The sequence below is a fragment of the Fusarium oxysporum genome, chromosome III (genome assembly GCF_013085055.1).
Source record: "Fusarium oxysporum Fo47 chromosome III, complete sequence".
Classification (NCBI taxonomy): Eukaryota; Fungi; Ascomycota; class Sordariomycetes; order Hypocreales; family Nectriaceae; genus Fusarium; species Fusarium oxysporum.
The window spans coordinates 993,906-1,015,650 of record NC_072842.1 but is presented as its reverse complement, the minus strand read 5'-3'; the positions used below and the strand labels follow the sequence as shown (position 1 = coordinate 1,015,650).

Sequence of the window (21,745 nt, the reverse complement as noted above, 5' to 3'; positions counted from 1 at the left end):
TGGAGGTAGGGACAGATCTCAGGCGGCTGAGTCTTCTGATGGGGGGTTGCTCAGCCTGACACTGACACTGGCAGGGCTGTCAGTTAACGACGGAGATGATGACTATAGCACATGATTTGGACGAGTTTCAGTGTATTTGAAGATGGTTTGCTGCTTTCAGATACCGAGACACAGAGGAGAGACAGTGTAGCTCGTGACCCTAGTCTAGTCTAGACCTGACCTGGCAAGGTTCTTTTGTGCCGATCAAACCTTACGTCATCAGCCATGACCATTTAATGGAACCTGCAGCTGTAGGTACGTACCTAGTGGCAGTGGCAACAGGTAGAGACCGGCCTCCATGATAAAATCGGAGGTATCCATAATATACCGAGATCCAGTTTTGACCCCCGAGAATTGAGGTAGATACCGGCCGGTCTTCTTGAGGCCGATGCCGTTGATCGGTGTTAACTTGACTTCATTATCGGGCTAATCGTAGCGGATGATTTACTGTGGATATCAGTATATTGTTTCTGGGTGCCCATATTGAAAGAATACTCTCTCACAAGCCTCAGTCTTTGGACTAGTTGACTAAACTGTTTCTTACAGAACACTCACTCAGCTTGGAAGCCACTTCCAATGGATTCACTCTTCAACCTATGGATTCCCTATCATTACCTAGATACCAATATTCAGGTATATCTTCAATAGTGACAAGGATAACTCTTCTCCAGTCCTCACTAGTAAACTTTCAATGGGGTCCTCCTCCGACTCCGGATTCGGATAACAGCGGGCAATCAAGGTACAAGCAAAAAAACAAGCAGAGCTGCAGAGCAATTGTATCATCTCGCAAGGGAATGCCCCTCCAAAAATGTCAATTACCTTGTCTTCCACTCGCTGTAACCTCCCACCTCAGGGCGCGCCTCCAAATCAAATCTACTGTAACTCCGTACTACCCCGCCTCCGCTACCGTGACTCAAACTTTTTGACTTTGACTGACTCAATCTTTTTTTTTGACGTCTCATTCTCTGAAACTATTTGTATTCGTGCTTCTTCCCTCTTGTTCCCTATATTTCGACAGACACACTCTGCTTTGGAATTGAGATCAAGTTGCTCTTCAACGTCCCATTGCCAAGATGACTATGTAAGTTGCGATATCGGCCTTTCAGACATGCCATGATACTAACTTTTTTCCTTCACAGGCTCAAGGAACCCTGGAAGAAATACAAGCCGTTTAAGGTCAGTTTTGTTTTCTATCAACCTCAGGTGACCTTATAATTAACGTGCTTAGGCTCCTAAACTGCCAAATCGAACATGGCCCGACAAGACCATCGAAAAGGCCCCTCGATGGCTTTCGTACGTCACCAATTGAGACTCATGAGATACCTGAATAATACTAATTCCCTTCAAGAAGCTGTCTGCGCGATGGCAACCAGAGTCTGCCCGATCCCATGGTACGTTCTCCCCATTCACGCGCCCAATTGCGACACGAGACTGACCTGCCATGATAGAACGGTGAGGAGAAGTGGCGATACTTCAAGATGCTCTGCGATCTAGGCTACAAGGAGATTGAGGTCTCTTTCCCTTCTGCCTCCCAAACCGACTTCGACTTCACCCAGCGCCTGATTCAGACCCCAGGCGCTGTCCCCGACGATGTCTTCCTACAAGTCCTCTCCCCCTGCCGGCCCGACCTCATTCGCAGAACTGTCGAGTCTGTCCGCGGTGCCAAGAACGCCATCATTCACATCTACCTTGCTACAAGCGCATGCTTCCGTCAAGTAGTCTTCGGCTACACTGAGGAGCAGACCCTGGAGCTTGCTGTAGAGTGCACCAAGCTCGTCAGATCTCTGACAAAGGATAACCCCGAGGCCTCGGGCACCAACTGGCAATTCGAGTTCTCTCCTGAGTGCTTCTCAGACACGGACCCTGACTATGCCGTGAGAGTCTGCCAGGCTGTCAAAGCTGCTTGGGGACCTGACGCGACCAAGGGCGACCAGATTATCCTGAACCTCCCCGCCACAGTAGAACTGGCGACACCTAACATCTACGCCGATCTGATCGAATACTTTTGCAACAACATTGGCGACAGACAGGATGTTTGTATCTCTCTGCATCCCCACAACGACCGTGGATGCAGTATTGCTGCTGCTGAGCTTGCTCAAATGGCTGGTGCTGACCGAGTAGAGGGCTGTCTGTTCGGTAACGGCGAGCGAACTGGAAACGTCGATCTCGTCACTCTGGCCCTCAACCTGTACACACAAGGCGTCAGCCCTAACATCGACTTTTCCGACCTGAACTCAGTTATCGACATGGTCGAGTCCTGCACCAAGATCCCCGTGCACCAACGTGCTCCTTACGGTGGCAGCCTGGTTTGCGCTGCTTTCTCTGGCAGCCATCAAGATGCCATCAAGAAGGGATTCCAGGACCGCAAGGCCAAGGGTCTGGGCCACGAGGACCCCTGGAACGGCATGCCCTATCTGCCTCTGGACCCCCGAGATATCGGCCGCAACTACGAGGCCATCATCCGTGTCAACTCTCAGTCTGGAAAGGGAGGAAGCGCCTTCATCGTACACACCAAGCTCCAGCTTGATCTCCCCCGTGGTCTCCAAGTCGCCTTCTCCAAGGTTGTCCAGAAGAAGAGCGAGGAGGTTGGACGCGAGCTGCTGGCCAATGAGATCACCTCTCTGTTCGAGAACACATACTTCCTCAACGACAACCCTCATTTCAGCCTGGTAGACTACAGCATCACCCCTGACCGATCGCGATCTCCTGCCCCCGCCGCCCACGGCAGGACCCAAGACACCAAGGACTTTATCCGTATCTTTGAGGGTGTCCTTCTGGTAAATGGCAAGGAGCTCAAGCTGCGTGGCCGTGGTAACGGTCCTATTTCCAGCATGGTTTCTGCCCTCAAGGAGCTTAACATCGAGTTCGATGTCAATGACTACAAGGAGCACGCCATTGGCGAGGGACGCGGTGTCAAGGCTGCCTCATACATCGAGTGCAAGCCCGTTGGTAGCAAGCAGTCAGTATGGGGTGTTGGTATCCACGAGGATGTGGTACAGAGTTCTCTGATTGCTCTCCTGAGCGCAGCTAGCAACGTAAGTCTCTAACAACTTCTTTCAGTAGAATCAACACTAATAACATATGCAGTTCGTCACCAGCAGACCCGCCAGCCCCGTTCAGAAGCCCACTGCTGCTCCTGCTCCCCAAGAGACCCCTAGTGTGGTGTCTATTCTGGAAGAGAAGGCAAATGGCATGTAAAGCGAATGAAACGAGAAAAGAAAAAGAAAAACAAAATTGAAAAAGGGGCCTGCCTCTCGATTTGCCGCGAACCGCTTGGCATGTTTGTACAGTTAGTTCATTGTGTTCATATGAATGAGGGGGCGCGGGTGCTGAAAAGCTTTGTCATCTTGAGGAGTTAGTAAAAAAATTGAAGATAATTGACTTGATCAAAGGTTCGATATCATCGTGGAAGAGGGCATTTGCATCATGTGTCTTTTCCTGGTTTCTTCTTCCATATTCTCTTGTGACCCCTGTGCAGTACCACATCGTCATATGTCTTCGATTCAATCGTGCTTGATGATCTCAAAAGACTTCTCAAACGTCGTTAAGCTGTTGAATGACGGTGGCTCATTTCACATTACAACAAAAGCCCAGTGGTGTCTCAAATGGCTATCGAGAATCTTTACCCATCGTGCTAAGGGGCTGAAACAAGTCACGATGCCCTCCACTTCCTGAACACAACTGTCACCATAGACAGCCAACTTCAGAGGCAGTGGAACGATACAATGAACTGAATACCCTCTACGTTCAATAGTAAGGTTGTCCGTTTGGTCCGGTAGATCAAGATTCTCATCCGCCACCATATCTAGACGGCCGAAAGTGATCAACGCTTCTTTACCGTTATTAGTAGCTGATCCTGAACCTGTCTCACACACTCATCAGCTGAACAACAAGATTCCAAGCAAGCCTATAAAGACAAGAGAGGCTTGGTTGACCGCTGAATAGTGATGGAAATGTCGATCTCACCGTAACAGGGTTTAGGTTTAAGACCTGGATCTACGAGACATGAACTTATTCAAGCCATTGGAATGCCAATCAGTGATTAAGAAGTTGAAATATAACGGCCTCAAGAGACTCTAGTTGCTCATTATTGAGACAAACTGACATCGATACTGTTAATCGAGTTGATCGAGTTTATGGTGCGTATAGTCCGAGACGGCTGAAAAGAAAGGCTCACCCCTTCAATGTGCACACATGCTCAGCTTGAAGCAAGGAGAAATAACATCGACACAATTTCTCTTGGCTGATCACACAGAGGCTTTGAGTCGTCATTTAAATGCATTTTCTCGATCCATGCGTAGCTCCTCGTCGAATAACTAGATACGTTGAAGTTACGGCTTGAAGGCTACCTGTAGGTCTCCTGCGGAGTTTCAGCTCGATTCGGATGAACAGTATCCGTTAAATGATGCGTTTAATGAGTGAGAAGTATTTTTGAAGTTACTACAGCTGAGAGATCAGAGTAACTTGGAGTGACCAAGTAGGTATGTCAACACGCAGTACAACTCTTGGTCTAGGCCAAGTCGATATGTACTACCAAGACACGAACTCCGCCCGGCTCTACGCAATAATAGTAAGACGGATTATAAATGGTTATCATATACATGTTGCTCAAGCTCAAGCTCAAGCTACGTAGATTGGATGAGTTACGAGCGCCAGACCTCAAGCTTCGGGTCATTACCGAATAGGGACTATGTCTGCGCTGTATGGGCTTACAGTTCACAGGTTATGCAGTCTTCAAAAGGGATGTCGCATATCCGTATATTCTTTACGGATCTGCAGATGTGGCATATGCAGCCAACATGTAAGTATGAAGCCTGCATGTCCTATCTCACCTCGATCTCGCCCATCTATCGATCACAAGACGAAGTTTGAACACACTCAAACAAGTCTCCGAAATTTTACTGCTCGGATCTGATTTTTAACAGATCTGTTGGAGTGAGAGAATTGTCTCAGAAATGATCAAGATGTTGTAAGTCAGACTTTCCATCCGTGGCCTAGAACACACTGCGCCGTGAAGCTGCAGTTGTTCTGGTCCAGATCTGTGATGCAACATATTCCCTAAGCAGTGAATGCACCGCGAACATGGCTTATACGTGAAACAATGGATAGTTCCGGAATATATTCCGTTGTCAAATGAGGGCAAAGTGACAGTTGTCTAAGACACACAGGCAACCCACACAACGACTCGGAAGCCGACTGGTTCTTCAACCCTGCTTTTACAGCTGGCATCAAGGCCTTCATCACATATCTCGAGCTGCAAAGGTAATCACAATCTAGATATCCGATTTGCGATCTTGTGCAGCGCCAAGATTACATGGCTACTTCAAGTTTCGAGACCATGGAGGACCGTTGTGCTTATTAGCTAAGTGGCTGGAAGAGCATGACTTAATATCTTTGCTCCAGGACACCAAGCGGAAAGTTGAGGTTTTCGATCGAAGCGGCTGAACTTATGTTTAGAATCGAAGTGTTGATTTGAGAAACCACGAGTTCAGTCTAAGCTGATTTTCTACATGTAGACACTAATTCCGAGAGACAAACACGGCACGTCTTGAACTAACCCCAGGAACTAAGGTAGCGCCGGAGTACTTTTGTAATAGGCTTTCCCAAACTCAGACATTCAAGTCTAAGTCACCTTGTCTGCCGCTCGATCACAAAACGCCCGACTATCACCGTTGTCTCAAGCATGGGGAAATTCCTCCCCTCTCAATGACCGCCTTCCAACAAACTCAAAAGAACCAAGACGAGATCGACCGTTCCAGACGTCAAATTGTCTCTCACCAACATGCGTGTTTCTTTCGAAAGGGTAGTACCGCATGCACATCCCCCTCCCCGGGATAAGCGCCCCCTCGTAACGGCCCGGCGGCAACGGCGTGGTCCGAGGCTGCACTAGGTCTAGTCCTCGGAGGAAACTGTCAAGGTTAACTCTCAGGCGCTGGAATGGGGTCTAGTCTAGAGCTGTGATGTGTGTCTGGGCTTTGGAATGTCGCTCGGGAGGGTTGCCCAAAACCTGTTAGCTTGGACTCGATAAGCTGTGGATGTTGGTTGTTGAGATCGAGGTGGCGAGTTATACGGTGACATCTGGACTCGGTGTTGAAGCAAAGTCTATATAACCTGCTTGGTCTGGTGGATGAAAATATCACAATCACTTCACTCACAACTCACCAGCTCATTACATACTCAAGACTTGCCTTGATCACTTCAACTACCACAATCAACATGAAGTTCCTCAGCCTCCTCACTCTTGCTTCCTTCGCCACGGCCTCTCCTTTCCGTCGGCAACAAACCGTCACAGGAACCATCAAGTCTTCAGTTGACACTCTATCTGACGCCTCCTTGGTAACTCTCGACCAGATCAGTAAGCCACTTCTTTAAAACACTTCAACCTGAACCATATTAACATACCATTGCAGATGATAATGTTCTTCTTATCAAGAACAACGTAGATGCCCAAGTCATCGCACAAATTCAAGCCGACCTCAAGGCCAATTACGAAGTCATCGCCCAAGGTTTGGCCAATTCCACAACCAGGATTGTCAGCGTCACTACAGGAGCAGCTGGCGGTGTTGCTTTCCAAGCCATTGGTCTCACCAACCAACAGATCGTTACACTCACTGCCTCTATCCTCGTTGTTATCGACATCGTTGAGAACATCGGTGCCACGGTCTCCGTCACAGTCACAGACTTGACTCCCGCTCTGCGAGCCACGTTCCAGTCTGAGATCAATGCTGTCAAGGCTGCCCTGAACCCCTTTATTAGCCCTGTTCTCCTCTTCGCAGCTGCTGTGCGAGCTGCGAATGTTGGCGGCGGTGCTACTATCACTGGCCTCGACAATGCCATTGTCAACCTCATCAGAGTCCAGAGCGAGCTTGTGGCATCCATCGGTATCTCTCCTCTTAATCTCTAAGTTTGGACCCGGTTTTACGAATGAAGTTATGAGGACTTTCTTTTACAAATGATGAAGCGATATCTAGCGTGCTTCTTATGACAAAAGCAATGGTGCTAGCGGTATAGCGAGCGATTACACACTCCTTGATACTTAATATAGTAATTTTCTTTGTGAACCTTCTTGACCACTGACTTGTGATAATTTGTAATGTACGGCCCTGAAAAGTGCAAGTGTTGGACGGATTCGTCAATCACTTAGCGTTACGTAAACGTCAGATTGCCGATCAGGGTTGCATAGATCAACAGGCACGTCTAATCCTTTCAAACCTTATTGCAACATTCCTCACAAAGCGCCGAATCAGGTTAGATACTCCTCGAAAAAGAAAGACGAAGACGGATTGTGTACGGTCATGGATATAATTAACCTGAATCTACCTATACATCGCTGCCAATAAACTCCTCTAAACTTTTAGCTCATCTCCTCTTACCACCGGCTCTTCCCTTTCCCTTGGGTTTGCTAGGAGCCGCGTCTTTTCCTCCCTCCTTAGTCGCCCGGCCCTTGGCCCTTGATTTGGCCTGTTCCTTATGTCGGGCCTTCATATCAGCCTCTGACGACTTGCCCTTTCTCCACTCTCCGCCACCCTCGGCACGTAGTTGCTTTGCGTCAAGGCGTTTCTTATCCTTGTTGCTTAGCTTGCCCGTCTTCTTCTTCATCGCCTCTCTCATGCCGTTAAGCTCATCTTTGCCGGCTTGCTTGGACTGCTTCTTGTCGTGTTCAGACTCGAACCATGTTCGCCTAGGTCGTCCCTTGATCTCAGCCTCATGCTGGATGAGGTTCTCGCCCTTCTTGACTTGCATCTCGACATGGGCAAGCTGCTTCTCTTCCTTTTCTTCTTGCATGATCTCCTCGATTTCATCATCCATCTCGTCGATCTGTGCTTGAAGAGCGTCAACCTCTGCAGCCTCAATCTGTCGGCTGACAATCTTGGCACCTTGGGCCTTGCCAGCCTTCACAGCAGCCTTGACAACCTTGCGGTCTGTCTCAGAAGCTAATGTCAAAGCAGTACCCTTGCGACCAGCACGAGCTGTTCGACCAACTCTGTGGACGTAGATTTCTAATGACTGAGGCGCTTCGTAGTTGATGACGGTATCGACGCCTTTGATATCAAGACCACGGGAAGCAAGATCGGTGGCTAATAAGTACGCCACCTTGCCGTCTCGGAAGTCCTCAACACTTGAGATACGCTAAACAGGGTCAGTGATGGTCATAGCTGTAAATCGGAATAAGACTAACCTGTGTTTGGTTCATGCTACCGTGAAGCTCAGCGCATGAGAGACCGAGTAAGCCAAAGATAATTCGAGCTCGATGAGCTTCCTTCTTTTGTCGGAAGAAGATAATAACTCGCTCCTTGTAGAGGTTCTTGCAAACATGTGCCAGGTAACCCATTCGCTTCTCCTCTCGGCCAGGGCGCAGGCGAACGAATTCTTGCGCCAGTGTAGTAACAGTCTTCTTCTGAGAATCCACCATAACCCTAGCAGGTTTGTTAAGGCCGATCTTGATAAGACGGTCGACAGTCGATGTCATGGTAGCGGAGAAGAGCATAGTTTGTCGTGACTTGGGGAGTGTTGTGAGAATTTCGTTAAGTTCGTCGGCAAAACCGTCCTCAAGCATACGATCAGCTTCATCAAGGACCATAATCTCAACAGTGTCAACGCTGAAGCTGGCAGAGTTTCGCATGTGATCAATGAAACGACCAGGAGTAGCAATAATAACATCTGGGCGCAACTTCAGCTCAACCTCCTGGGCCCTGAGACTCAGACCACCGACAGCAAGGGTGAACTTGATATCAGTGAAGGCAGCAAGCTTTGTGGCTACAGCGTGACATTGGATAGCCAATTCACGAGTAGGAGTAAGAACAACGACACGGGTGGTAGGAATCTTCTTGGGTCGATATAGCAAACGCTCCAGAATAGGAACGATAAAGGCACCAGTCTTTCCGGAACCAGTGACAGCACCACCGACAAGATCTTTACCCATAAGCGCAATAGGAATTGACTTGGCCTGAATGGGCGTAGGCTTGGAGAATCCTACTGTAGCAAGACCACGGAGAATTGGACGTGACAGAGACATGGCCTGGAAAGACGAGGCACTCTTCTTGCCAGATGCCTCCTCTTCCTCCGGGGCGAAGAAAGCCTTTCGCTTCGCTTCCTCCTCGGCGTCCTCCTCATCGTCGCTATCTTCGGAAGCATCGTCATCTGGGTGTCCTGTGGGAGTAGCGACAGAGTCGTTGTCCGATGCAACATCATCATCGTCTTCCACGTCCTCATCCTCATCCTCATCCTTGTCTTCAGCTCCAGATTCATCCTCATCATCTTCGTTCTTCTCGTCACCGGATTCCTCAACATCAGAAGCAACGTTCATACCGAATGCGTCGTCTGCGAGAACCTCGTCATCATCGTCATCCAGATCAACGTCCATGGCCTCGTTCTCTTCAGCATCGGCAGTCTCTTCGGGGTCAGATTTGCCAAGCTTCTTTTCGCGACGCCTTCGAATAATCTCATCCAGATCAACACCCTTCTTTTCAACGGCCATACCCTTCTTTGCGCCATCGAAACCCCATCCCTCGAATTCTACTGTACCAAGGTCGGCAGCTTCCTCAGCGCCAAACTCGAATTCGGAGTCCATGGCACCATCGTCGTCATCATTGAATCCCCAAATACCCTCTACGCCATTCTCCTCCTCGTCATCTTCAGGACTGGCTGCACGCTTTGACTTCTTTGACTTTTTGCTGGTCTTGGCCTTCTTCTTGGGAGGTTCCGCGGTCACTTCCTCCTCCTCGACAGGAATATCGTCATTGTCGTCAATTGTAAAGATGAAATCGTCTTGCGCGGGTTTTCGCTTCTGCGAGGGCGCCATCTTATCGGATTAAAAGGCACTCGTACAGCTCTTCTATCAAGATTTGCAGACGCGACAGAAGCAGTGGGGCACCTTTCGCAGCAAATCTCGAACTTTTTTTTCTGCCGCTTCTCGAAATTTTGGCGGTGAGAGCTTGCAACTTTACCAAGCGATGGGCCGCTTAACACGTGACTCCACTGGCAGGAGCAAGCTTTAGGGGACGTAGCGGGGGGTAGGAGGGGTTCTAGCGTTGCGGTACGTGGCGGTACCTTCTGTACCAAACACAATCAGCAATAACACGGCGGATGCGCTGGTCCCTCTGGGTACCCCCCACCAATGGCCGGTTGGTTGATTGGGCGACAGGCTACCCATGAACAACTTCGTGGAATCAGCGCGAAGACGGTTGCTTTTAATTTCTCCCCAACTTAACCCGACGAACGCAATCTCCTTAGCTTCCCTTTTGCGCCTTCGTTCAGTTTGTTTTCTTTTCTCGACTCGATATCCTCTAGAAACGAACGCCTTTCGTCCTTCTCCTACGTCGCTTGTTTGCGCTCTCACAATTCCGAATAATAAATCACACCCTACAACAATCAGTTCAATATGGGCGAGTCGAGGTTGGTGATGCCTTCTGGAGCTGTTCACAAGACAGCTACCTCCAAATATTGTTTACATACTAATGCATAACATTACAGACAAGAGCTTGTTGCATGGCTTAACAGCCTACTTCAGCTTAACATCACCAAGGTTGAGCAATGCGGTACTGGGTGAGTCCATCCATCTTTTGTTTGCCCCGCCCCCTCGTCACGGATCGCTGCGTTTTGTTGCACCATGCCATGATCGAAGCAACGGATTATAAGCAACACCAAACAACCCCGCGATCGCTATCACGACCACTTTCAGGAAGCCTCACATGTCATTCCTGATCTATGCAACCACCACACGAGCACGCATCATCACCTTCATCATGACACTTTCTAACACCGCCTTTCTAGTGCTGCCCTCTGCCAGGTTTTTGACAGCATCTACATGGACGTCCCCATGTCCAAGGTCAAGTTCAATGTGAACTCGGAATACTTGTATATTCAAAATTTCAAGGTCTTGCAAAGTCAGTAATTTCTTTTACACTTTTGCCAACGAACAACATGCTGACGTGTCTTCAGACACCTTTACCAAGCACCAGATTGACAAGCCTATTCCTGTCTCCGCACTTATCAAGTGCAAGATGCAGGACAACCTCGAGTTTCTCCAGTGGACAAAGCGATTTTGGGATCTTAACTTCCCCGACCACGAGTACGATGCCGTTGCCCGCCGAAAAGGTGGCTCAATGCCTCCCGCTGCCGCCGCACCCCGACCTGCTGCTAGCACTGGCGCCGCTCGCCGTGTGGGTAGCGGTACCCCCAGTGGTGGACCCCGAGTTGCAAAGGCCGCTGGACCCGCCACCGCAGCTCTTCAGCAAGAAAATGCCACATTGAAGGAGACTGTCACAGGCCTGGAGAGGGAACGAGATTTCTACTTCAGCAAGTTGCGGGATATTGAGCTACTTGTCCAACAGGCTGTTGATGAGGACCCGGAGCTGGAGAAACAAGAGGATGGCCTCGTAAAGCAGATCCAAACTATCCTTTACTCAACGGAGGAAGGATTCGAGATTCCTGCTGAGGGCGAGGGTCTCGATGACCAAGAGACCTTTTAAACTTGTTGATGGCATCGAAGGCTGGAAGATGTACTTAACGCGACCACGATTTGGGCTGGGGTGACACACTGGTTTCTCTGGCACGAGTTAAACAGGGCATGGATATGGAGTTGTGACCCAAAACCTTTGGGGAGGGAGTTCGCTGAGCTGATGGAGGACAAGATTTGGCTCTAGAAGCGAAGGTTGTCTCTGTACTTGTTCTGGGGCTCGCATAGAGTACTCGAGAATGAGGGTAAAAATTGATCTTGTTGGACACTCGAGCTTGTGTCGCCGTGTTTCGAGTAACGTTATGGCCAGCAAATGGGAGCGGGACGGACCGAGACCATGGAAGTCAAAGTCAAACTTGGGAAGTATAGAAACAAGCATGGCTGAGTTGACATGTTAGAGTAATGTGATGACTTTGTACATAAACTGTCGAGATACCCAAAGTATACATTGTTTGGGCTGGAGTGATATAAATGATATTCAATCTGACAGCCTGTGGGATAATATGTTACTAATACACTTTAAGAGCTAGGCGAACAATTGTCCCTAAGAGTTCTGCCAAACTCCAGATTGTCAGAGCTATAGGGTCGATTTACAGAATAAGAAGAATACGCTCAAGCACAGGAGACTGTGGCCTATTATCAAGCCAGACCCGTTATGTATGTCAACAGAACCTTGGGATTCTGCGATAAATGCTGGGTATTCCTGTAAGGCTATGATATGAATGAGATCAGTCCCTCCACTTGTACAATATCCAAATTGTCTTTGCTCCTCCAAGTCTTGCTATCACTGATGTAAGACTCTCGGATATTACCAAGGCCATTCGATCTTTGAGGTATGTTTGTTGATATAGTTTCACGGTCTATATTGAAGAACGGATTCGAGAGAATGCAGGTGCGATCAAAGCCTCTTTTGGCTGTTCTATCAAGGCCACCAAAGAGGTAGCATCATATATGAGATGTAATTTGGAGCCTGGGAACAATGGCGCTTGATGCCTGAAGCGATTTTGACATGAAACTATGAAGTGCTTGTTCAAGTCAAATGTTTCGTAGTCAGAACTCCTTTCATGTCACCTATGATCAGGTATCGAACATCAACATGACGGCATTATAAAGATAAGTGCATGATTCGAGATCATGCTTGGGGTCTTATGTATGGTGCTGTATCAGTCGATTATGGGAGGACTTGCTTAATGTCAAGTTACATTATCAGCCAGTTTAGTGATGTCGGAATTCAGGTAGTTACAATTACAAAAGAGGGGTATATCGTTCGACTAATACTAGTTAAAGCAGATTATGGTAGTAATAGCTCATGGGTTTCAGCCATGGCCGCTCAATTAAAACATTCTTTGACTTACACAACCAACATATTTGCTGGCGAATTTGTGATTATCAGGAATATCTATGCTCTTTGCTCCAGCTGTAGACATGACTCACATGCCTCAGCCACGGGAAGCTCCGAAGCCAGAGGTACCTTGAAATTCATCATCATTACGAAAATAAACGACTGACGGGTATCAGAGAGTATTGGCGCATAGATAGTGGTTATTTAAATTATGTTCCAATACCAAGTTGATAAACCACAGTTGTAAAGTGACACTCTGCCAAGTTTGGAGCATACACAACTCTTTGGACAAAAGACCACGTGTAATAAGATCAGAGCTAAATCTTCTTCATCAATGCTATCACCATGATAGGTCATCATGAGTTCTCACATGACTTTGTTCACATTGCATTGTGAGGCTCAAAGGCCTTTACTTCAAATGTGGATCACTCTGCCAACAGGTCGCATGCGCAACCAATTGTAGTTTAGTGCCGCCAATTGCCGAGCACCGCGACCTTCACCGACGGTCAGCCACCAGCACTAAAACACAGCCTGGACATGCATAATAAGCTGTACGAATACGTCAGGCAGCTTCTTTTGATAGACGCCATGACCATGACGCATTTATCGTCTTTCATGTCTTAATTTACACAATCAACATTCGCCGTTCAACCACGTAACAGGCGAACATCAATATCATTTTCTTTCATACTTTTCATCTGAATCGAGAACCATTCTACAGTACCGATTATCATCACTACAACCAAGCTTCAATCAATATGGCACCGCCGCCAGAAATCGCCATTCCTTCAACGAGCGTTTCCAACGAAGGCTCCAAGAAACCTTACACACTCTACAATATCACACTTCGACTCCCTCTGCGATCCTTTGTCGTTCAAAAGCGGTACTCAGACTTCGATGCTCTCCACCAGGCTCTGACGCAACAAGTTGGCGCTCCGCCGCCAGAACCTCTACCAGCGAAACACTGGCTGAAGTCGACTGTCAACTCAGTCGAATTGACCCGAGACCGTCAGGTAGGACTCGAGAAATATCTACGAGCGATTGCGGAATCGCCCGATCGACGATGGCGTGATACATCAGCTTGGAGAGCCTTCCTGAACCTACCAAGCTCGAGCACAACCAACTCGGCGATATCAGCGGGCGGCATGATTAAGAATGCGGTCGCTGGTGCTGCTGATCCGGGAACATGGCTGGATATTCATCGAGACTTGAAGCAGAATCTTCACGAGGCTAGACAATGCCTGTCGCGGCGAGATGCTGCTGTTGATAATGGCAATTCAACGGCCGCCGCGGAAGCGGGCGCAGCGGCCAAAAGGGTTCTCGTCCGAAGTGGAACGTTGATCGCAACACTTGCGGATGGACTACGAAAGATACAAGAGTCAAAACGACTGGGCGAGGGTGAGCTGCGGCGTCGCCGGGATCTGGTTTCCCAAGCCCGCATGGAACGCGAGGGCTTAGATAAGCTCTCCAACAGTATGCCCAATTCCACATCAGCTTCAGGAAGAGGCGGCTTAAGTCAAGGCCAGGCCTCAGCAACCGACAAAGCTGGACTACTGAAGGGAGGTCGTCCTGCTGGTCGTGTTCTAGGTGCTCCTTTACCAGAGACTGATAAGACACGGGAATTGGGTAACGAAGGAGTACTGCAGCTGCAAAAGGAGGAGATGCAAAACCAAGATCTTGCTGTTGAACAGCTTACTGCAGTCATTCGACGACAAAGAGAGATGGGCGAGCGAATCCATGAAGAGGTCGAAGACCAGATTCGTCTACTAGATGAACTGGACCAGGACACCGATCGCACAGGGGCTAAACTGAAGGTCGCGAACAACCGGATCAAGAAGATGTGACAGCTACCTCTCTTGCTACTGGTAAAGCTGGTTCTATTTGTAGTACAAGTCGCCGTTTGGTGGCTTTGGATTCTAAGGGTATTATCTAATGGGCTATCATGGGTTGCAGACATTGCGACATTCCTGGTACAGAATCGATGGGGAAGCGTTTGATATGGGCATGCAAGGCGTCTTGTGTGGCTTTGGATTTAATTGAATTGTTTGTTGGGTGCTTTATACACTGAACTGGTGTTTGTAAAGTAAAGTAATAATAGATTGACAGGCAATGAACGCTGCTGAATGCATCACCGTTGAGAGCACATGGAAGTTTACGCAGCATTTGAAGTTAAACCTTGTTCCTTGCCTCAAGCAGATTATGTTGAGTTAATGTCACTAGGACCCTTTCTCCACAGACAGCCGTGTGTCTCATCCTTGAAGCGCGGATTTGGCTCAATCTCAAAGCCATTGTTTCTCATCACGCCTCATGGTTTCTGGTAGTAGTCAACTACATCACATCGCAGTATCACCGTCACAATAGAAACAAAAAACACAAAACCTGCTTCGTAAACAGATGATGCTACTCGACGGATTATCAGAATGGACAAGTCAAGCTCTCCCTGGCGCGCCGGACCGTTCCACGTTGCATGAGGATGGGCCTGGGTTGGGTTGCAGATGGTACCACAGAGGTACACTGAGGTGACTTAAGTCTGTCACTTCAATCCACCAAAACGAACAAGGTGACAACCTTCGAGCGATTTGAGTGTTATCTGCAGCTTTACCAAATTAGCATCACATGAGAGAAATAAGTAAACAAATAACGTATTGTTATCTGCTTTCTTTTTTTTTTTTTTTTTTTTTTTTTTGTTGCTTCAGCATGAATTGGTTCAATCTGAGATCTGGCTTCAGGCTCAGACACACAGCGGAATAACTGAGACTCAGACCGTCCCGCCCATCCTTTAGGCTCAAATTGTTAGTGGCGTAGCTACGTCACTAGCCGACGTCGTCAAGAACTTAGCGCGTTTTTCTTTTCTTTTTCCTGGGTTCAACAGTGTTGTATTTTGCTGATCTCTGGTTGCCAGGCAACGGCGAAATAAACGTGGTCAACTGGACGCTTTCGAGTCAGTCACCAATTGGTTGCACAAAAGGACTCGAATTGAACGAATTACAAGTCATGATTGGAGCCACGCAGTGAATAATGCATGTTCTCGTAAAATTGATTACTTGCATTCAGAAGTGGCTGGGAAATTATGTTTGAAGATACTCCGTAGAGAGAAAACAAAAAGAGGTGGGTGGTGGTGGATAGAGGGCCTCAGCGGTGAGGCGATGAACGGACATCCACTCCTCTTTTGCTTGGCACTGCGGAAGCTGCGGACATTTCACGATGAATTGTGTCTCTTTCACAAATCATGGAAAGAAATAATGCACTGGTAAGCACTGAGACCCTTCGTAACAACTAATTTAGGCTTTGAAGAAGCAAACCCTCTGGGTTGCATCCAAGCGGCATGACGTCGGCAATTGGTCTCCTCCAAGAGAGTTTGCCGGCTTCAGGGACGAAACTCTAGACTTTTTTTTACTACCACGGGAATCGGGGAAGTGGAAGTATATTTGTTGACTTTTCTACTTCCACGAGAACAAGCACCGCATCCGTGGCATTGGTGCCGTAGTATCCGTACCCCGTTGTACAATCTCTAAGGTATGTAGCCGTGGGCAGGCAGTCGGCAAAAAAAATAAAAAAATAAAAAAAAAAAAGAAAACAAGAGGAGGCCGCGGCATCGCATGTAAGCCGCAACAAGGGTATCGTGAGGCCTAGACCACGGATGCGGATATCAGTTACCTCAGCATTCAGAGCGGTGAAAATGCCGACATTGCTAGCTTGAAGTCTCTTTGCTGCGTTTTGTCGGTGACGACGTGCAAACTTTGCACATGTGGGTTGACAGGCGGTATCGAAGCTTGGACTTTTTACCCACGAGCTGTGGAACTGGGATCAAGTGTCTTGTTGCCGATGCGGGAGATATCACGGATGTTGCTCGACGACAGATATCTGCTTTGGGGCGGGGAATGCATACGAGATCCTGCAGTGGTTTTTTGGTCAAAACACTGAGGCAAAACACGCGTACATGCTGTGGGAAGAAAGCTGCACTGCTGCAGGACAAGAGAGCGATATCAATTGCAGCCCAATCGTTTCAAATCGTAGAGCTTGGATGCCTATCACGATACTGCTGCTGATGAGATCGACAGGCGGGGGCAATCCCATTTGCTGCAGCGTGAATTGGCCACGGAGTTACGAAGGAGCCAGATATCTTCAACTTCCCCTCTTTCTTGACCCTGGGCTCTCGCTTGTTCCACGTTCGAGCTCTGTTCTGTTCGTGCCTTTGATCCACAGGGTCCAGTCAATGCTTCTCGTGAATGCAAGCCACACGAGTTGCACAAGGAACTGTGCGAAGGAATAACCTTGAGAATAGAAGATGTTGAGAAGTTGACAAGCAGGGGAGACCCAGCGTTGAATGGTGTCATGTTCTGAGGGGAAATGAAGACGACGAACGCTGGGGGCTAAAAGGCCGCTCGACCGTTGGACCAGTGGAAGTAACGGAAATGACCATTGAAAAAGCATATCCAAAGTTCATGGATCGCAGGTATACCTCTCAACTCCTGTAAGGAATACCTCTCGGCTATCGACCTTCGATATATGTAAATCGGATATTGAGATCCTTTCACCCTGGGGAAGAAGCGAGATATCATGAGATTCCTCAAGATCAAACAAAGACAGAACCTGGCCGTTTTGCCCATCAAAATGGAGTTGAACTGACACATCAAACTCATCTCATTCAACTGTCCACTCAGCCCAGTTCAAACATCGTACCACGAACGAGTGGCCTCGCCAAATTGCGTGTACACAAAAGCCGCCTTTCGAGTCGTTGAAAACCGCGGCATTGGATCCTGGTTCCTAGTCTCTCACAACTGATAGGTTGAGACATCTTTCTCGTTTCTGATACTATCCACCAGTCAAAAACCACGAGTGAGTGACGATGTCCAGGAAGTGGGGCTGATGAAGGCGTGCACCGCTGGCGGGGTGAAGTTTAGCGCGACTGGGCTAGCATTCAAGCGTCCCGTGGCCCTGGACTAACTGCAGAAGGCGCTGAAAGTACCTGCGATGTACTCGCGTACCTCCAGACCCATCACCCGTCCCGCCCGGGGCCACAGCGAACTTTCCTCAAAGTGGAAGTAAACAATTGGGGAGGTGGCTCCTCATGGTGCTTCCTTGCTCTCCTTCTTGTTCGCTGCCTCGACCTTGTCTTCTCTGCCTCCGCCTCCGCTCTCCATCTTCATCTCCACCAACGACCGCCGAGCCATTTTTCTCCTGTATCTTCCTCCTTTCCTCGTAACTCTTAACATCCTAGTTTTTCTTTCCTCCTCTCGCTTGTGCGTCCCTGACCTGACCGACTCGCCGTTCAAACCTTCAGCACCTGCACAAAGTTGGAGCAAGTAGGGCATTGTCACTTTGTATCACAAGCGGTCGCTTCTGTTTCGTTGCTCTTTGTCCGATACTTTTTGCAACGTCTCTTTTTGTGCCCGGGATCCTCGAGTAGATCCAATCCCCTGTACTCCCCATTTTGTCTTGCGTGAGTCCTGTCTTGTCCAACCTCGTTTCCTTTTGCCGTAACCTAGCCCCAGCCACTCGGGAATGGAAGTTTTTGTCGACTCAATCCTCACTTCTCAACTTCAGTGGCTTTGAGATGTTGCTGTTCATTGTGCCAAAGCATGTGGATGGCATTAGCTGACCTGCTCGTAGTTCCAATCACACTAAATAGCCTTAATGGCTTCCTCGACACTCCCCTAAACAATCGATTTCGTCTGCGTTTGCGACTCCAAAAACTCCATAGTCCGAGGAGCCAATATTAAAACACAACCTACTCGAGCTGACAGTCGAGAATGAGCGGTCCCCCTCCGCCGCCTCCGCCTCATGGCGGAGTGCCAAAGGGTTCTGGCTTGCCTCCGGGAAAATATGACATTTTTGTTATTCCCGAGCACTCCTCTGGAGGCGGATTCTTGTACCTACCATCCATGCAACCAAATGTGAATAGTTTCGCAGCTGGATTCGCTTCAGCTCTGATCCTCGTGGTCCTTGGCCAGACTTTGGCGCCTGCTTTCCGCACGTGGTGGGAAGGCTTCCATGGATTAGGAAACATGGCAATGGCAATGCTGGTTGTGGGTGTTGGCTTCGGTGCATGGGCACTTGGTCGTTTCCAAAATCAGGACAAGGGGTTTCCAGGTGGTGGTGGTGGTTTCAGCGGTCCAGGAAATTCTGGCCGTGATAGCCAAGGCGGATGGAGTTCGGGCTTCCGTTCAGCAAATGCCGGAGCGCCTCCTCCTCCTCCCCCTCATGGCACTCCTCCTCCTCCACCTCCTCATCATGATACACCCCCAAGGCCACCGCCTCATGATGGTCCCAAGACATCTTGGCATAGCTCGCCGCATTCAGAACGTCCTCCTCCTCCTCCTCCTCCTCCTCCACAGCCGGAGCCTCAACCAACTTCGCGAGATGAACCCGAGCCACCTCCTCGACCACCTCCCCAGGCTCGACCTCCCCAACCACAGACGCCTCCTGAAACGCCACCCCCGAAACCGAAATCGAAGAAGTCCAAATCCAAGCCAAAAGACCCTCCAAGAGATCCTCCAAGAGAGCCGTCACCACCACCAAAGCCTCGCGCTGAGACTCCCCCTCCTCCACCAAAGCCCAAGGCCAAACCAGAACCTAAACCAGAGCCAGAGCCCGAGCCCGAGCCGGCTCCTGCGCCCAAAGCTGAAAAGTCTGAGCGTGAAAAGCAAAAGGGTTCATGGGAAAAGGCCCGCGAGGAAATGAGGAAGAAGGAAGAGGAGCGTAAAATCAGGGAAGCCGAGCAAAAACGACGTGAGGAGGCTGCAAAGAGACTTGCTGAGCTGAGGGCGAAGGATGCCAAGGAACGACAAGAAAGAGAGAAGGAGAGGCAGCGCAAGGAGCAAGAGGCCCGTGATAAGAAGGAGCGCCTCGAAGCTGAGCAGCGAGCCAAAGAACTTGCCATCAAGCTCGAGGAAGAGCGAAAAGAACGGGAACGCCTGGAGAAGGAAGCCAAGGAAGCCCGTGAGCGAGAAGCACAGCGAGAAAAGGAGGCTCGCGAGCTTGAGGAGAAGAAGAAGAAGGAAGCTGAAGAGCGCGAAGCAAGACGAAAGAAGTTTGCCGCTGAACGAGAGGCTTTGAGGAGGAAGGAAGCTGAGGAAGCTAAGCGACGAGAAGAAGAGAAGAAACAAAAGGAGCTTGAGAAACAGCGAGAGCAAGAGAGATTAGAGAAGGAGAAGGCTGAGAAGGAGAGGATCGAGAGGGAAAAGGCCGAGAAAGAAAAGGCTGAAAAGGAACAGGCTGAAAGAGAAAGAGCTGCAAGGGAAACTGCAGATCGACAACGCATGAGTTATGCCTACTCAGGTGTTGGCGAAAAGATCAGCATGTGGCCTAACGGACGCCCACCAGCTGCACCCAAGTCTACAACCTCTTCTGCTTCCAAGCCTCCTCCAAGCGCCGCTTCTTCTCAACGAAAGCCTGGCCCTGCTCCCTCTGCCGCCAAGTCCAACGTTTCTGGCGTCAGCACGGAGAACTCGTATCGACCCTACGACAAGCCCAAGCAGCAACCGAAGCGTAGGGGCTCTGTGTCTTCACTTGGTTCTGAATCGTCGTGGGCTGCATCGCAGACTACTGGTCGAACAACGCCGCCTCCTTCGACACGTGCTGGTCCCTATTCAACCAAGGATCCTGACAAGATTGTCATTTCAGGTGTTTACCTTTTCATGAACCAATTCTCCAAGACGCCCGCTAGCCAACTTATCTCGGGTGTGGGAACTGTAACCGACGGACTCATCCTCCGTGTGACAACCGAAGGCCTTTTTATCGATGATGACGTCCGAAATGTACCACAGCGGGAATGGGACGTCAAAACTTGGACGCTGAAACAAGTAGAGGTATGGTGCCCCCCGCATTGCTTGAAATCGCCTGCTGCTTCTTCCCCCGTCCCTGGTACCAAACCGAACCCTTTGCTTTACAAAATGGCCTCGTCTCGAGCACGCGATCGTGGAGCAACTCAACCTCTCGTAGGTGAAGAAGCCGACGTTTACCTGACCGAGATGCTGCGCGCATGCAAAACTTGTTGTCGTCTTGGTTTATGCAATCGTACATTTCGAGATACTAACATTACGTCTTCGACTGGCCAGACTGGAGAGTGGAAATCCAAAGGCCTTCACCTATTACGGGCCACGAACCGAGAGGGAAAACGATACCTGTTCGTTATCGACGAGTCGGAGAGCTGGAAGGTATCTACCGGGCTCCAGCGTCTTCGAAAGAGCCCTCTTGCCCAGCAACTTGCTGTCAGCGGCATGGCAGCTTCGGACGCTCGAGGAACCCTCGAGATGCTGGGCTGGGCCTAATAAGACCTTTGCGGAGTATATACTCGCTTCGGTACATAACTTTTGGCTTAGACGGTACCAATACAGAAGGAAGAAGGATAGAGGTGTAGAAAGTGGTGGACAGTGCAAGGATTTATGGCGAGCCGGGAAAACCAGCGGTTACCTGAGTGAAAACGATGGAGTGCAGCATTTGTGGCGACATGGTTGTTGGAATGTCAGTGAATTGCATAGCAAGACAGGAGTACGGGGCAATGCGGATCTGGGTTTGACTGACTGGGCTGGCCAACTCTGCGCGTGCGTAGGCTTGAGATCAGCCCAGGCGTTCATGTTTTGTTGCGAGCATTCTGATTCTGTTCATCATACCCCTTTGGCATCTTTGAAAAATTGGATCAAGGATAGACTTTACGATGAAAGACATGACCATAATAAAAGGATTTTAATTTCTCAATTCTCAAGTTGCATGTCAACAAGTACCAAATGTTGTGTCTATAGGGTAATCTCTCTCTATATAATATCCAATTTTAATTGCAACAGAATTGATAGAAGTACTGTTTAGAGTAAGTACCATTACTATATATGGATAAGGTCGTTTCAATTCAAGATTCATTGTATATTGATATTATTTACCGTTGTGTGGAAATCATTGTACTACTC

At 49.0% G+C, this 21,745-nt stretch overlaps 6 protein-coding genes across 6 annotated transcripts; 5 read left to right on the top strand and 1 right to left on the bottom strand.

Moving 5' to 3' along the window:
* The first annotated feature begins 842 nt into the window (after window positions 1–842).
* Window positions 843–3,437, top strand: FOBCDRAFT_156616 (uncharacterized protein). The gene is made up of 6 exons (XM_031175570.3): window positions 843–1,120; window positions 1,179–1,215; window positions 1,268–1,332; window positions 1,388–1,430; window positions 1,488–3,074; window positions 3,127–3,437. The coding sequence occupies exons 1-6, from the start codon at window positions 1,113–1,115 to the stop codon at window positions 3,235–3,237; spliced, it is 1,851 nt and encodes a 616-aa protein (XP_031046703.1). The 5' UTR covers window positions 843–1,112; the 3' UTR covers window positions 3,238–3,437.
* A 2,754-nt stretch (window positions 3,438–6,191) lies between these two features.
* On the top strand, window positions 6,192–7,001 carry FOBCDRAFT_316639 (uncharacterized protein). Its single transcript, XM_031175569.3, has 2 exons — window positions 6,192–6,394; window positions 6,450–7,001. Exons 1-2 carry the CDS (start codon window positions 6,256–6,258, stop codon window positions 6,941–6,943), a joined length of 633 nt encoding a protein of 210 aa, XP_031046702.2. The 5' UTR covers window positions 6,192–6,255; the 3' UTR covers window positions 6,944–7,001.
* A 285-nt stretch (window positions 7,002–7,286) lies between these two features.
* FOBCDRAFT_156613 (P-loop containing nucleoside triphosphate hydrolase protein) lies at window positions 7,287–9,932 on the bottom strand. Its single transcript, XM_031175568.3, has 2 exons — window positions 8,219–9,932; window positions 7,287–8,169 (listed from the first exon to the last, which is right to left on the bottom strand). Exons 1-2 carry the CDS (start codon window positions 9,839–9,841, stop codon window positions 7,399–7,401), a joined length of 2,394 nt encoding a protein of 797 aa, XP_031046701.2. The 5' UTR covers window positions 9,842–9,932; the 3' UTR covers window positions 7,287–7,398.
* Window positions 9,933–10,238: 306 nt separating this feature from the next.
* Window positions 10,239–11,554, top strand: FOBCDRAFT_19885 (calponin homology domain-containing protein). The gene is made up of 4 exons (XM_031175567.3): window positions 10,239–10,434; window positions 10,513–10,584; window positions 10,813–10,925; window positions 10,981–11,554. Exons 1-4 carry the CDS (start codon window positions 10,421–10,423, stop codon window positions 11,508–11,510), a joined length of 729 nt encoding a protein of 242 aa, XP_031046700.1. The 5' UTR covers window positions 10,239–10,420; the 3' UTR covers window positions 11,511–11,554.
* A 1,832-nt stretch (window positions 11,555–13,386) lies between these two features.
* On the top strand, window positions 13,387–15,018 carry FOBCDRAFT_216954 (Phox homologous domain-containing protein). Its single transcript, XM_031175566.3, has one exon. The coding sequence runs from the start codon at window positions 13,598–13,600 to the stop codon at window positions 14,681–14,683; it is 1,086 nt and encodes a 361-aa protein (XP_031046699.2). The 5' UTR covers window positions 13,387–13,597; the 3' UTR covers window positions 14,684–15,018.
* Window positions 15,019–18,458: 3,440 nt separating this feature from the next.
* FOBCDRAFT_19871 (uncharacterized protein) lies at window positions 18,459–21,181 on the top strand. The gene has a single exon (XM_031175562.3). It carries the CDS (start codon window positions 18,593–18,595, stop codon window positions 21,110–21,112), a length of 2,520 nt encoding a protein of 839 aa, XP_031046695.2. The 5' UTR covers window positions 18,459–18,592; the 3' UTR covers window positions 21,113–21,181.
* Window positions 21,182–21,745: the final 564 nt, after the last annotated feature.

Excerpts from the sequence above, each read along its gene's own strand:
- FOBCDRAFT_19871 (XM_031175562.3), top strand. The coding sequence starts at position 18,593 with ATGAGCGGTCCCCCTCCGCCGCCTCCGCCTCATGGCGGAGTGCCAAAG.
- FOBCDRAFT_156616 (XM_031175570.3), top strand. Across the intron at positions 1,333-1,387 it reads AAGGCCCCTCGATGGCTTTC|AAGCTGTCTGCGCGATGGCA; the intron begins GTACGTCACCAA and ends ATTCCCTTCAAG. Across the intron at positions 1,431-1,487 it reads AGAGTCTGCCCGATCCCATG|AACGGTGAGGAGAAGTGGCG; the intron begins GTACGTTCTCCC and ends CTGCCATGATAG.
- FOBCDRAFT_19885 (XM_031175567.3), top strand. Across the intron at positions 10,585-10,812 it reads GTTGAGCAATGCGGTACTGG|TGCTGCCCTCTGCCAGGTTT; the intron begins GTGAGTCCATCC and ends CCGCCTTTCTAG. Across the intron at positions 10,926-10,980 it reads AAATTTCAAGGTCTTGCAAA|ACACCTTTACCAAGCACCAG; the intron begins GTCAGTAATTTC and ends ACGTGTCTTCAG.
- FOBCDRAFT_316639 (XM_031175569.3), top strand. The coding sequence starts at position 6,256 with ATGAAGTTCCTCAGCCTCCTCACTCTTGCTTCCTTCGCCACGGCCTCT. Across the intron at positions 6,395-6,449 it reads GGTAACTCTCGACCAGATCA|ATGATAATGTTCTTCTTATC; the intron begins GTAAGCCACTTC and ends ATACCATTGCAG.
- FOBCDRAFT_156613 (XM_031175568.3), bottom strand. The coding sequence starts at position 9,841 with ATGGCGCCCTCGCAGAAGCGAAAACCCGCGCAAGACGATTTCATCTTT. Across the intron at positions 8,170-8,218 it reads GTAGCATGAACCAAACACAG|CGTATCTCAAGTGTTGAGGA; the intron begins GTTAGTCTTATT and ends GACCCTGTTTAG.
- FOBCDRAFT_216954 (XM_031175566.3), top strand. The coding sequence starts at position 13,598 with ATGGCACCGCCGCCAGAAATCGCCATTCCTTCAACGAGCGTTTCCAAC.